The 14691-nt window shown below is 38.3% G+C and overlaps 1 protein-coding gene across 4 annotated transcripts in view; it reads left to right on the top strand.

Moving 5' to 3' along the window:
- apba1a (amyloid beta (A4) precursor protein-binding, family A, member 1a) overlaps positions 1 to 14691 on the top strand; it is a 58766-nt gene that overhangs the window by 32000 nt on the left and 12075 nt on the right. For all 4 annotated transcript variants that reach the window (XM_084415211.1, XM_084415214.1, XM_084415213.1 and 1 more), the window contains exons 3-6: positions 3606 to 5275; positions 11709 to 11819; positions 12775 to 12814; positions 12919 to 13064. In XM_084415211.1, the coding sequence (XP_084271337.1) occupies positions 3674 to 5275; positions 11709 to 11819; positions 12775 to 12814; positions 12919 to 13064 (1899 nt within the window). In that variant the 5' untranslated portion in view covers positions 3606 to 3673. The remainder of the gene's footprint in view (positions 1 to 3605; positions 5276 to 11708; positions 11820 to 12774; positions 12815 to 12918; positions 13065 to 14691) is intronic.

Here is a 14691-nt window from a genome sequence, read left to right as displayed (position 1 = left end):
CGAAGTACAATTCATGTACATACAGTATACTGTATCTTAAAAACTATTAATGTGCTATTTTGGCATAGTCTTTCTCCTGTTTTCCGCATCAATGCTTTTGAGAATGTCATCGCAGCTTTATCAAGCTGATAAATGGTCCATGCGGCGCGGTCAAACAAGTAGCGCTGTTTCATTCCGCTTTTGGCACATTTAATGTTTCTCATATGCAACAGATATGGCAGAGCTTATCAGTTAGTCAAATTGGTTGTAGCACCAGTGCAACCTCTAATAAAATTCAATCGCACTGGTAGGAAAAAAGGCTGCAAAATGTGAGCATTTAGTCTCAGACTGAAGTTCTATTGATGCTCTAAACATATTTTGTCAACTAGCAATTCAATGGAGCCCATCTGCTGTGGGCTACTGGAAAGGAAGGAGTTAACCTCTGAGATGTTGTGTGTGCAAAATCAATAATGGTAAACAATCATCCCTCTGGGATCACATTGTTAGGTCTGTCAGTCCAATGTTGATTGATTTGCCTGACTCACCCATGCCAAGAATCTCTCATATGGGGATGTCTCCATGAAGGATTCTGGGTGGCTCAGTTGCTTAGAGAGGGTAGGAGTTGGAAGTCTTTGAACATACCATCCTAATCGGGCCGGGGAGGGGGATTCACCTCAGCAACTGGAGCTGCCGCTTCCTCTGCATACTGCCAAAAATAATCTTATGAAACAGTATTTATCAGTCTTATTTTCATTTATCAAAAAATGTCAACTTCCTTAAAACAACATGCAGTTATTTGACAAGCAAAATCGTGTATGTATATTTCAGAAAATATATTTTAAACTAAATTAATCAAAAATTATACATGTATTTTTCTAACCTCATTGGCAAATTGTCATTTCCTGAAACAGTATTAATGTCTGGTTTTCCAGTAAAAAACAGTATACATTTACTTGAATTTTTCTTAAACCATTGGCAGATTGTTATTTTCTGTTGTGTTCTGTCCGGTTTTCCAGTTTAAAAAAAATCTTAACATTTACTTTAGAAGCAAATCACTGCAAATCACTTCAGAAAATATACTTAAAATTAATTCAGTTTATTTAAGTCAATCCATATATCTTTAAAACAATGTAAAGAAGCAAATTGCTGTAAAAAAAAATTTTTTCTATATTCTATTTCTATATATGTATTTATAATAAATATTATAAATGTTTTTAAAATAATTTAAATATATATTTTTCCCACACATTATTTTCCAGTAAAAATAAATAAATATTTAAAACGATTTATTTACAGGAGAAGCAAAATTGTGTACGATAACAGGACTTGTTTTCAGATAAATTTTAATAATTAATATATCAAATGAAAATCTTACCCTATTGTGTATACCTGTATTTGCAGGTATTTTTTTGGTCCTCTGACTCATCATGATCATCAGTGTGGTTTGCCCTCAGGATTTTGTACATGTTTTCCTCCAGGATTTAGTTCATGTGAACTGAAGTCAGGAGGAGGCTCACTGTCATTTTCTTTCCTCTGGTATTCTGTCACCTTCTCAAGTCTACACCAATTACTGCTGCTTTCTGATGGGTTCGGTATGCGCACCATCACTTTTGATCACACCTTACAGGAACACGAGTACCGTGACTTCTTTCTGACATGATATCTCTAACAACATGCCGTACATCGCCATGCATGGAAACAGATGTCATGTTTGCAGCGGTGACTCATGTTTAAGTAGGCCGTATGCTGCCGCATATTTCTATCACTCACTCTTCCTCCCCATCGGTCTAAGGTTTAAAGACACTGTTGCTCATTCCAGTAAGCTGTCAGGAAACAAATTAAAGTGTGGCTAATTGTTTGTGTTGATTGATCACAGCTGCTTTTCAGCCTTGTCTTTTTCCAGATGGAAGTCTGCTGCAAAATGTCACCCATCATGATGCTCCAAAAATGTCAAAAGTTTGGTATTTAATGAAGACATCTGGACAAAAACATAGGTGGAGTTTCACTCTTGTGCTTGGGGGGAGGGCACACCTAACGATGGTTGTTGTTATTTTTAAAATAACTAAATAATTAAAGGATTAAAAGGGGGTTAAGGGAATAAAGAAGTAAGAATGTTAAAATATGTTGTTTGCAGTTATTAAGTAATCATTTTAGACAATTTGCAAATAACATTTTAAAATATGCACACATTCCCCACACATATGCACAATATGTCAAAAACGCAAAAGTTTCTTCTCTTGTCACATTCGGTTATGAATTACATGAATCACGAGAAATGATAGCATGTTTTTAAATTCAAAATGGTGAGATTTCTTAATAATTTCTTGCACCGCACATACAGGCGAGAGATACATCTCTGATGCATATTAAAATACATATTTTTCAGTTGTTCATCCCTATTTTGAGAACCTCTTCTTTTGTTCATGGTAGTGTATCACCCACTTTCCTGGCATCAACTGCAGAAGTAGGTCACATGTAGTCGAGTCTAATAGTGCTGTCTTTCACTTGTACCAAATGCACAAGATTGCCCTCAGGAGCTCATTCCGACATTGAAAAAAGTGAAGAGGTTAATGTGTAAACATGACTGGTCAGATAGCTTGACAGGGGTTTGAATGCAAGTTCTCTCATTAAAATGATTGTGTTATGTTATTCAGCTTGTTTTGTTGTACATCCCGACTCAGCTGATGTTGATGAGAGTTATAAGAGGAACGAAAGTGGAGGCTTGGGGGGTTTCTACTGCTCTTTGCATTTCTAGCTGTTGCGTGGTGATAAAGCTCTCAGTAAACACAGACAGAGATGCTTCTGCTGCTGTACATAATTGCTACAGTTTCAGAGATTTTGACTAAATTTAGGCCTTTACTGATTGAAGCATGTGTGAATAATATATAACCAACCATAATCTTTGTACATCAAATACAGAGGCAGCTGATCTCAATATGTGGCTGTATAGCAAATGTCACTATGAATAAAACATCAGCTACAACAAAGGCTAATGATGGATTTTTCCCCCTAGTAATTGGTCAGAGATTGTAGGTGAATTAGTCTTAATTCTTATTGGAAAACTTTATAGAATGTAATGGTCAAGTCAAGTCATCTTCATTTATATAGCGCTTTTAACAATGTAGATTGTTTCAAAGCAGCTTTACAGAGATAAACGTATAATTTAAGGTAACAGAGATTGTTTTGGCTTTATAGCGGTTCTTTAATAAAGTTATTTTCCAGCTAAAGTTAGTTTTATTTTAAAGCCCAGGCATGTACCCCAAGCATACTGATGCTTTAGTGGCATTTTGTATTTGGCATCTGATATGACTGGAGCCTTCTGTATGCCTTCATACAGACAGATTATTCAGCCAAAATTACACTTTTAATTTGTTTAACAAGTACCTTAACAAGTGCTTTAATTTGTTTAACAATTTTATTTAGTCATTATTTTATATTTTTTATGTTCTCATCTTTTTTATGCTTTTTCTTTTTAAATGAAAAAAAAATAAATAATACAACAGTACTATTCATTTATTTATATGTACCTAAGGGAAAACTACTGTGTGCACTTCTTCAATGATCTTTCTTACTGAGTTGTTGCTGTTTTAAGGTTTATATCTGTTTTTTGTTCATTTTTTCTGCAGGCCGTGCTTGAGTGGAGCCCTGCTGGGAGAAGTAATGCTCTGTGTGTAGACCTTCCCCTCTTCCAATCATGAGCCACCAGGAGGCGCCACACGGCCAGGAGTTGAGAGAGGCGGCTGAGGCAGACCTGGAGCGTAGAGGCCCCGAGGGCCAACAGCCCCCCTCATCCCACCGTAGACGCCACGACAACGGAGATGGCAGCTCCCGCTCCGGTCGCTCCCGCAACCACCACAGCAACCATGGTACGGAGAATAACCACTACCAGTCCCAACAGCAGGGGGCCCCGCGCTACCGCAGGTACGAGGGATCAAACGGAGGGACGAACCGCACACGTGCCACGAGGAGGCCAGCGGAAGATGGTGATACCGAGCAGCAACCTGTTCAGCAGCCCATACCACGACCTGCAGTGACACGCTACCGCAGACAGGGAGACAACGAGGCCCGACTTCGGGCACAGCAACAGAGACAGCGACAGCGGGAGAGGCAGCAGAGAGATGCAGAGAGAACCGAACAGCACAGGCTGGAACATCAACAGCATCTCATCTCTCCTACGCAAGCCATGACGCCAGCCAGAGAGCCAGAGGAAGCTGAGGAAGACGAGGGAGATGGTGGCAGCGCTTTGGCCCGATCCGCCAGCACCGAGAGTGGCTTCCACAACCACACGGACCGGGCAGAGGGGGATGCAGTCATGGTTCTTGAAGCGGAGCCCGAAGACGAAAGCACATATGGCATCCCACTGCGCCCTGAAGCTGAGGAGTACACCGAGAGTGCAGAGTCAGAGCAACAGCACGGTGGTCCAGCTTACCTCCAACCCCAATACCCACCTCAGCCACCGCCCCTACCTCGAGAGCCCCTGCCTAATGCCGAGAGGCCCCATGATGCAGAGACGCTAAACCCCAACTACTCCAATTATGTTTACACTCAACCCATGTACCGCAGTCCCACCGGAGAAGGAGAGGCCCGTGAAGTTGGAGCAACAGAAGATCCAGAGCCATACTCTGAGCCTTATACTGAATACACCCTTCAGGAGCACGTTTACGAGGAGATCACGGACGGCCCCTCGACCAAAGCTGAGGGACAGACTCCACAACAGCGTAGGGCAGAGTTCAGACTCTTCGAGCGTGAATTGTACGAGCAACAGGAGGCGGTTGGGTCCAGGCTCCACCACTACGACGAGCGATCTGACGGAGAGTCTGACAGCCCTGAAAAGGAAGCAGAGTTTGCCCCGTATCCCCGAGTCGACAGCTGCGAGCAGGATGAGGACATTGACCAGATTGTGGCAGAGGTGAAGGAGAGTCTGAGCTCACAAAGCCTGGAGCGTGTCGCCATGGGCCTGGACAAGGACGGTGATGAAGAAGACTGGACCAAGTCAGAGTCCCATGGTCAAATGGATGAAATCAAACCCCCAGAGCCAATAACTGAAGGAGAGGGGGGAGAGCAGCCCCCCAGAAGTCCCTCAGAAGAGATAGCTCCAGTCGTGAGGAGCAGTCGTGAAAAGAGAGATGCAATCTCACTGGCTATTAAGGACATCAAAGAGGCAATAGAGGAGGTGAAGACAAGGACGGTCCGCTCGCCCTACACGCCAGACGAGCCCAAAGAACCCATCTGGGTAATGAGGCAGGACCTGAGTCCTACAGCAGAATCTGACCTGCAGCCGTCTCTGGGGGCTGATGTGAGTATGAGCCGCACTATGCAAGATGTCCTGCTATCTTTGCTACTCTGTTGTTGCACTGCAGTTTATGCAGTTTATAGCATCATCACTGCTGTTGTTTTCACAGTTTTATTTATATGGGATGTTCTTGCTTACAAAGTCACTCTTAAAGTGGTAGTTCTCACAAAAAATGTCAATTCCGTCATCATTTTCTCATCCTCATGTCATTCCAAACTCAGGACTTTCTGTTCCTCCATTGAAAGTCCAGGTAGCCAAAATTTAGAAGATCTAAAAATGTTGTAAAGGCATTGTAAAACGAATCAGTATGAACTGAGCAGTTTAATGAACAGAATTACTTTAGGCTTTTATTCACATTTAAACACACATACATAGAGCCCATCACATGTGGTAATGGTAATACAAAAGCTTGTGCATGAGTCATGTGCTAGAGCAAACCTCATTGGTTCTCGCACGTTTGAGCTTCCGTGGTGTGTCGTGGTGTGCCATATGTGAAAATGTTCATTGTTTAGATGTAAATAAAAGCCTAATTATCTGTCTTTGACTTCGATTAAACCACTCGATTCATATGTATTCAGTTTGTGATGCTTTTAGGACCTTTTTTAGATCTTCTAAGTTTGGTTACTCTCAATGGAGGGACAAAAGGACAAAAATGGATTAACCAAAATCATATAGCCTACAGGTTTTAAACAATGAGGCTGAGTAAATGATGACAGAATAAAAAAAATTGGGTGTACTAACTCTAAAGCACATTTACATCATGCTACATTCTTCATCTGCCGGTCCAAGTGCACAACACAATTCGTCAGATATTTGAAGGATTAAATATACGTCACCTGCACTTTTCTTTCAGTGCAAGCGCTCAACACAGAGGCCAGTTATAGGTCCAACTCAGAGAAAATGACGCACATCTGCTTTAACTTGATTAGAGTGATAAGATGTATAAGTCTGTTTGCCTTAACACTACTCTAATTCACGTTAAATATTTGTAGCAGGTGCAGCAAATGCCAAAAAAAGGAGGGCATGTACAATTGCGTTGTTGTTCTCCTTGGCTGCAACAGCCTCACAGGGTGAATCACATCATTCCTCTGGTCGTGACTTCATTGCTCTATCACTGTTCATTTCTGGAGAGGACGGTGGCACACACTAGTCTCTCTCATGAGTGGTGCCTGCCACGGCGCCGGACAAATTGCATGTCGCTAGAAAATGAAGACTGCTCGCACTCATAGAACGGTTCTCCTTATCCGTGGCCTGGAGAGCTCATCTGTATTCTGCGAGTGCTACACATGACCATCGTGTGCAAATGAAGTTGTCCTGCTCCTCAGCCACAACAGACGTTGTCTGAACAAAGCATAGAGAGAAAGATGAGTTCTCTGTATAAGAAAGGCAACAAAATTACCATGTCTTTACTTTTCTTCTCTCTCGCTCCTCTTTTTTTTTTTTTTATTATCTGAGATAAGTATTACCCTTTTTATTAACATAATGAGTAGATGTCATTCAAGTGCGCCCGCGGTTAGTATCAACTTAATAATATCATCTCATGATGTGTGCTTGAGATTTGTGATATCTTTTCTTTTGTTTTACATTTACATAATTAATAGATTCTGTGCTGTGTAATTTTACTCAATCACAGCTGAATCAGTCACATTGTCTATTACCAACACATTACAGAAATACAGTACACATAAGTACACACAGTCTCACTAAACAAACAGCAGAAAAGCCCAGCTCATCTGTTAGCTATTTCGACAGTGTTAATTAATCACCATTGTTTGTCTGAGCAGTATTCATGAGCACAAGGCCTCATTTGGAAGCAGTTCTATGGGATCGAGGGCTTTTGGCTCTCTGATGAGAGGGAACATATAAAGAATTGCACTTAATTGAAATCTCCCAGTGGGAGTTTAAAGAAGACACCAGCCACCACCCACTGCAATTATGGTTGATTTTGTAAATGATTGTGATGATTATAAATGTTCAGGTTTTATCTGTAGCATATTATTTTTGCACTCATATTCTTTTATTCAGATTATTGAGGAGGTTACTTTGGCTTCCCATGTTATTTTATTATTATTATGACCGCCGCTAGCATAGCTAGCGAAAGCGGTCATATAGGGATTGTCAAAGTTTTTTTTTTTTTTTTTTTTTTGTCATCTACTGAATTTTTCGTCAACGATACCAGGGACACCGAAACACCGGGGAACATGAAATTTGGTGGGCATGTAGCCCCACTAGACTTTTACGGAAAAATTTCGTTTGGTCCCCGGGGGCCACTCCCCCCCCCCCCGCGCTGGGCCCCCCCAAACCCAAAAAATGCAGTTTTTCCTAAATAACTACCTGAACCATGGCACCGAGGATGAAGAAATTTTTATGGTATGTTGGTCTTAAGGGCCCACATCAACCTAGCCCATAATCACTCATTTGTGATTTGCGCCCATAAAAAATGAAAATGCAATATTATTCTGCTTTAATCGCCCCTATCTTCAGTTGAGATGTTCAGAACTGCACCATATTTCATGTGTATGATTAACTTGACATCCTCTGGGGGTATGCTAAGTTTCGTAGAATTTCATCCATGGGGGGGTATAAAATAAATTCATTTGTGTGCACATTTAGTGACTGTACACTCATCGGCCTGTAGATGGTGGTGTTGAGCGAAGGGTTGCTGGTTTAGGATGATACTGTCACACACACACATGCAGGAATACAAGCATGCACACACATTGACATCCACACGCACAGACACACACACCCATACACACACATACAAATCCACATGCACAGACACACACACACAAACACACGCGCACACACATGTACGCACGCATACATACACGCACAGACACACACACACACAGACACACACACACACACAGACAGACATGCACATACTACTACTTTTTTTAGGTATATACATAAACACGCAATACAGCCAAATTGCTCCACGTCATTTATTTTTGTGGAAAGCCAGTGCAGGCCTGAGCGGCGGTCATATTTTGTACCGCCATGCGGTACATCTAGTTTATTAACTATTTTAGTATTTATTAATATTTTGAATTGGCTTTTATTTTTACATTTTCAGTTTTCATTTTAATTTTAGTGTACGTTTTACTCATTTTGTTATGTATATTTATTTATGTTTAGATTAAGTTAATTTTTAGTAGTTAGTAAACATTATTTCAGTTAGTTGCCAAGGCTAAACATATTTTTACTCTTTCATCTTAGATTTATATTTTATTTTATTTTATTTATTTAGCTTTTTTATCAATTACCTTGAGAATATTTCCCAGAGTTACTTATGTTCCTTGAGGTACACTTATAATGTTAATATAGTTTTTTGCACCTAAAACAAATACATACTGTATGGAGAAAAAACGTAATTTACATGAATTATTTACTTATTAGTAAGTAAGTAAGTCAATTTTATTTATAGAGCACATTTAAATTCAGCTTACACTGACCAAAGTGCTATACAAACAATCATAAAATGCATTAAAATAAAATAGTTAACAAAGATAACAGTTACTAATCCATAAATTAATAATCAGGAAAGGCTAAAGAGCAAAGGTGTGTCTAAAGTCTAGATTTAAAAACAGAAATAGAAGGAGCACTCTTAATGGCAGGTGGCAGCTGATTCCATAACCGTGGAGCAGCAACTGCAAAGGCTCTGTCACCTTTCGTGGGACGTGTAGGAGAGCTTTTTGGCAGTCCTAAGGGACTTAGGAGCTGAATTCAAATAAATAAGATGAGAAATGTAAGATGGAGCTTGCCTGTTACGAGCTTTAAAAACAATTTTCAAATTCAATCAAATTTTGAATTGAATTCTAAAAAAGACAGGAAGCCAGTGAAGAGAAGCTAAGATTGGAGTGATATGATTACGTTTTATTTCTCTACTTTTTTGGTCTGGCTTTTGATGCGACACTCACATCCAGTGTAGGCTAATGTTAGGCTTTCGTGATTTAACTCCAGTGTGCGGGGCCGATGATGTAAAACTATTCGTCAATGTCTTGTTCTGGAAGCAGGCATATGCAAATGACATCACAGATCTCGCAATATCCAAATGGACCATTTTTGGAGCTTGATTAAATAAATGCTTGGTTTATAATGAGGATGTTTTAATGGTACAAAGAGCGCTTATGTCAAAAGATCAAGGCAAATTTGATTTCCCATGTCATAACTCATAATAGTTTAACATCTAGTTGTTGTTATATCAACAATAACTACATTGGCCCTGTTCCAAATGCCACACACTTCATGTGCACGTGGGGTCTTGTGGTCTTACAATGGCCTCCACGTGCTTGTTTCTGTTAAGTCCACAAGACCGTAAGTTGTCCCACTTGTCATTTTAAGTTTCAGAAGGGTCTCCACAGCAGACTTCTACCTGACAGTCAAAACGCCATTACATCAGGAAAGTTGGTCTCAGAGATCGCGAGGGCTAAGGGTTCTCTTTGGGTTCTCGTTTCCATAAACAGCCTGAGACCAGTGAAAGCTTTTATTTTGCAATTCAATATTTTTATTACGAAATACATTATTAGCTAACAATCTGAGTCAAATTTTAAGTCAGTCACAATTTCTTAGTGTTTGGTTTGTCTTTTTTTGCTTTATTGACAGCAGCACTTGTGCTGCATGAACTCCACGTTTGTGTCAAAACTGGTGATCATTTTCTCCACTATGATTTGAGATGATCCAAAAATCCTCTTCAAAAGTGCATATCTATTTTGAAAATTCTTACATTTGATTAATTCCCTAGAAATAGTGAACCATCCTAAACATTTCATATTCATTTTGTATTATCTCAACTGTAAACAACGGTCGTTCAGTGAATATCATTCAGTCATGCATCTTCCACATATCCCACAATTAAATCCCATTAAAGTTGCGCTGAACACTTGGTGGTGTCCTGCCCACTCCTATTCGGTGCCGTTTTCAGAATTTGACATTTCATCAGAAGCCTGTTATTTTTCCCCTTCACAATATGATTTATTTAGTGCAGTCAAAGAGACACAGAAAGAGACGGCCTGTAAATAATTCAGCAAGGCTCATATAACACCAGAGAAGAAAAACTGCCGTCTTCCCCTGCCCTCCATTAATGCTTAACATGCTTTAAAATGTATTATTTATTTTCATTATTTTTATTTTTATTCAAACTCAGCGTATAGGTCATTTTATATTTCAGTGTGTGTGAAAAGTCAAAAATGAGTCCATAACTAATAGGGACTTCTAGTATCTGCTAACTTCATTAGTGCTGCTTATTCCACCAGTAAACATGTCAGGGAATTTAGCAGAAATTATTTTTTCCGGCAGAATAGCACTGATGTGGCATAGTGTGGTGGTCTCTGATCCATGTCGCTCTTGAGCGAAGCTGTTCCAGGAACAGTTTTCCCAGGTCGGGCTGTAACTGGAGCCGTGTTCTCCTCTGTTGTAAGTGGGGTTATCAACGTGAGTTTGATGAGAGAGGAAGAGGCTCTTATGTTCTTCTCTCTTGTACTCTGGTCCAAAGAGCAACATCTGCTGTTGCACTTGATTTGAGTGTATCTTGAGGAAGAACATTTTTCACTGCAGCTCTTGTAAGCGCTTATTGATATGGAAAATTTCTGGACGTATCAGGTAGATCGTCACCATGGCGATGAGGTGAGGAGCTTTACGTAAAATGTGGTTTGGATTTATCTTTGAATGTTTTAGTATCAGCGTAATGTTTTTACGTTGCTTTAACTCATTTAACTCAATTTTTTTTGTTGTACAAGATTCAACCATTTTTTAAGTCAGTTGAATGTAATTTAAGTTGTAATGACTTAAACATCCAAGTTGATTGTGCTTAAATTTAAGGCAGCAACATTTTTTTTACAGTGTTCATTTCCATTCTACACGTCTGATTATATTATTGTAATGGAGATACATTGTGGGACTTGACTGCAGTATTTGTTATGACAAAGGAATATCTTTTAAATATTTCATTTTAATGTGCTCTGGTTATTCAGGGTATGAGTCATTTGTTCTCTAGTATTTCACATTTTGGACTCAGATATGACCTCTTCAGAGGAATGAGGTGTAGTTTTGAGATAGCAATACTGTTTTAAGTTTCTTCTCTTTGGGAATTATTTACCTGGTGTCTGAACTGAACCCTACTGCCAACAATAGTCATTTAACAGTACATCGTACACACACTGGCAGTTTTCAATTGTGTCACATTAGTCTTTTTATGTTATCAGTCTCTTTGGTTTGAATCTACCTCATTGCTTTGCTATTTAAATTATACCAATTTCTTTTATTCATTTATTTCATTTATTCAAAAACTGTGAAGACTTGTATTAACATAATGCACTCTAAATGTCACAGAAAGTCTCAATACATGAGTAAATGTACTTTTTCTATTAGTCAGTTGTCCAGAATGATAGACTGTAAAGCATGCAATATTAATGAATGTGTCTGTTTTGTCCAGTCTCCAGGCTCAGGCTCCACGTCCCCACAGGGGGCGGAGTCTTCCAGCCGTCCCCTGCCGCCACACGAGGGGAGCGACAGCTTTGAGTCTCCATCTCCAGCCAGTAAAGAGGTAGGAGGCTATGAATAGACCTCTGAAACTGTGCTGAAAATTGAAGAAAATTGAAGATTTCTTTTTTATTATTCTTGGTAATAATGTTGAGAAGGTGCTCTAGGAACTTAATTAGACGCATATTACTGGCCACAGCATTAGGGCCCTGACTGTGTGTGATTTATAAGTTATTATAAATTATTCAAGAGACCGTTATAATAGATTAATTGGAGCAGATTCAAGTTTAAAGCTGTATTTCTGCTTTGCCTATATATAATGTATTCTTGCGGTATCACTTTACAATAAGTTCTCATTTGTTAACATTAATGTACTGTATTAACTAACATTAACAATGAGCAATACATTTGTTACTGTATTTATAAATCTTGGTTAACATTAGTTAATAAAAATACAACTATTCATGTTTGTTCTTGTTGGTTCTAACTAATGTTAATAAATAAAACTTTTTTGTATTTTAATAATGTATTAGTAAATGTTGAAAATAACATTAACTAAGATTAATAAGTGCTGTTCATTATTAGTCCATGTTAACTAATGTAGTTAAGTAATGTTAACAAATAAACCTTATTGTAAAGTGTTACCCAAAAACAAAACATTTCTAAAAATCACCAAACCTTCAAATATTATCCCAAAAAGCCCAAGAAGTGGCATCTATGATCTCAGAGAAATTCACTGTATAATATAGATATGTATAATATAACATAATATATCACTGTGCATTATCCATCCATCTGTATTGCTTACAATTATATAATACAAAATACTATTATTGAATATTATATTATATTATTTTACCATATATTATATTATTATTTATATGTTATATTATCATGGTATTCTGTATTATTTTCTATTATATAATGTAATATATTTTATTATATTATATTGTGCAATAAAATAACAGCTTAAAGTATGTTGTATTGAGCCATTTGTGTCTTTGTTGTTTTATGTGCAGGCAAGGAGAAGTCTTGCTTCATTCCCGACATATGTGGAAGGTAAGATTGTCTGTAATTTCCTAATTGTTAAAATTTTCAGGTCCACAGCTGCCAAATAAGCATGCTTTGAAGATGATCTGAAATGTTCCTCTCCTCTCTGTTAGTACCAGGCCCATGTGACCCAGAGGACCTCATTGATGGTATTATCTTTGCTGCTAACTACCTGGGATCCACCCAGCTGCTCTCAGACAAGACACCCTCCAAAAATGTGCGCATGATGCAGGCTCAGGAGGCTGTGAGTCGCATTAAGGTGAGGTGAAAGGGTTCTGTCTTTACCCCGCTGTAAAGATGTAAACCCGAGCTTCTATGAATCTATCTCAAGAAATTTCCTAAGCAATACTTGCTTCAGGATCAGCATAAATGTTCCAAGAAAGCAAAAGTGACAGTTTTAGGACAAAATAATGGAAATTCATAAGGAATGCAGAGCTGTGCTCTGACTTGTCGTGTACAGATAGTGTATTTATTGCGCAAGCATTTTATTCCTCGGATACAACATGATGAAGTTGCGTTTTGCAGACAGAAAGTCATATTTTGTTGTTCGAATTGAAATGTCAGTTCACTGCAGAAGAAGAGAGATGATCATACAACTAAGAGTGTGTGTGTGTGTGTGGTCCTCTTGCGGTAATGATTCCATAGTCAAATGCAGGGACCTATCCTATGATTCTTGTTCCGAAGGATCAGAGACATTTACCACCTCCCTCCTGTTCATCCTCCTGCAGCATAAATCAGCCATTCGCCCTGTCAGCTGCATTACTCAGCATTTTTTACCTCCACCTTAAAAAATGCAGTGAGCCCAACACCTGTGCCATTTAGTGTTCTTTCAGCATGTCCCTTTGTATGTACATTTTGTGTTAAAATGTTCAATTACAGATTGCTGTGTGGTATTGCAGGCCACGATATCAGAATAGATGATTGCTAATGATTATAATTATTAAGTCATTGATAGGTAACTGTGTGGACATCAGATTCTTCTGTTTTATCAGCTTATAAACTTAAATCAGCATGAAATTCATGTCTGGTTAGCCTTGGATTGGTGCTGGTCTAGCTGATGGACCAGCATTTACCTTTTCACCAAATTGGCCAACCCTACAAACAAAAATATGTTCTAAATAACATTTTTCTATCATTCGTGTTAAGTTAAAGTTGGTTATACAAACATTAAGAGAACATTCCATTTGATCTATATATATATATTTATCTGTTGCAAACATTTTGGGAACGTTCCTTTCAAATGTTCTATAAACATTCTGAAACAAGTAGTAACTTTTAAAAAATGTTAAATGAACATCCAACTGAAATGTTTCAGAGAAAAAACATTCCATGAACGATGTATAAAATAATGTTTTGTGCTAACGTTTTGAGAATATTAGCAAAGGCCAGATAACTCTGAACAAACATTCTATTAACATTAGTGGAATAATGTTTGTTCATAACTTTGAGAGAACCTTGCCAGAAAGTTCTGAGAACATTCCCTGTTAGCTGTGAAAGTAGTTATAGTGAAAGCTTTAGGGAATATATTAAGCAGCACAATGATAACACCAGCACACCAACATCCAATGCTGGATACACTTAAAACTAAATCAATCATATTAAATGCTACAAGTAAAATTATGCACCCCAATGAAAATGGATATTAATTTTGAGATTTCCCCAAAAAATACATTTAACAGTGTTATTAAATTGTGTTTGATGATAGTAATTATTATTATTTATTTATTATTTTATTTTTTTTTAAATGAGCAGCACAATTAAATATCCAATATCATCTTTATATCTAAATTGATTGAAATAAATAAATAAATAAATAACTGATAGATATCATGCATCCCTATTACCTGATCTGGGGCCGTATTCACAAAGCATTTTATCTTACCACT

The sequence above is a fragment of the Rutilus rutilus genome, assembly GCF_951802725.1.
Source record: "Rutilus rutilus genome assembly, chromosome: 7".
NCBI lineage: Eukaryota > Metazoa > Chordata > Actinopteri > Cypriniformes > Leuciscidae > Rutilus > Rutilus rutilus.
Note: the sequence above shows the minus strand (reverse complement) of the source record. Positions and strands in the feature narration are given on the sequence as shown.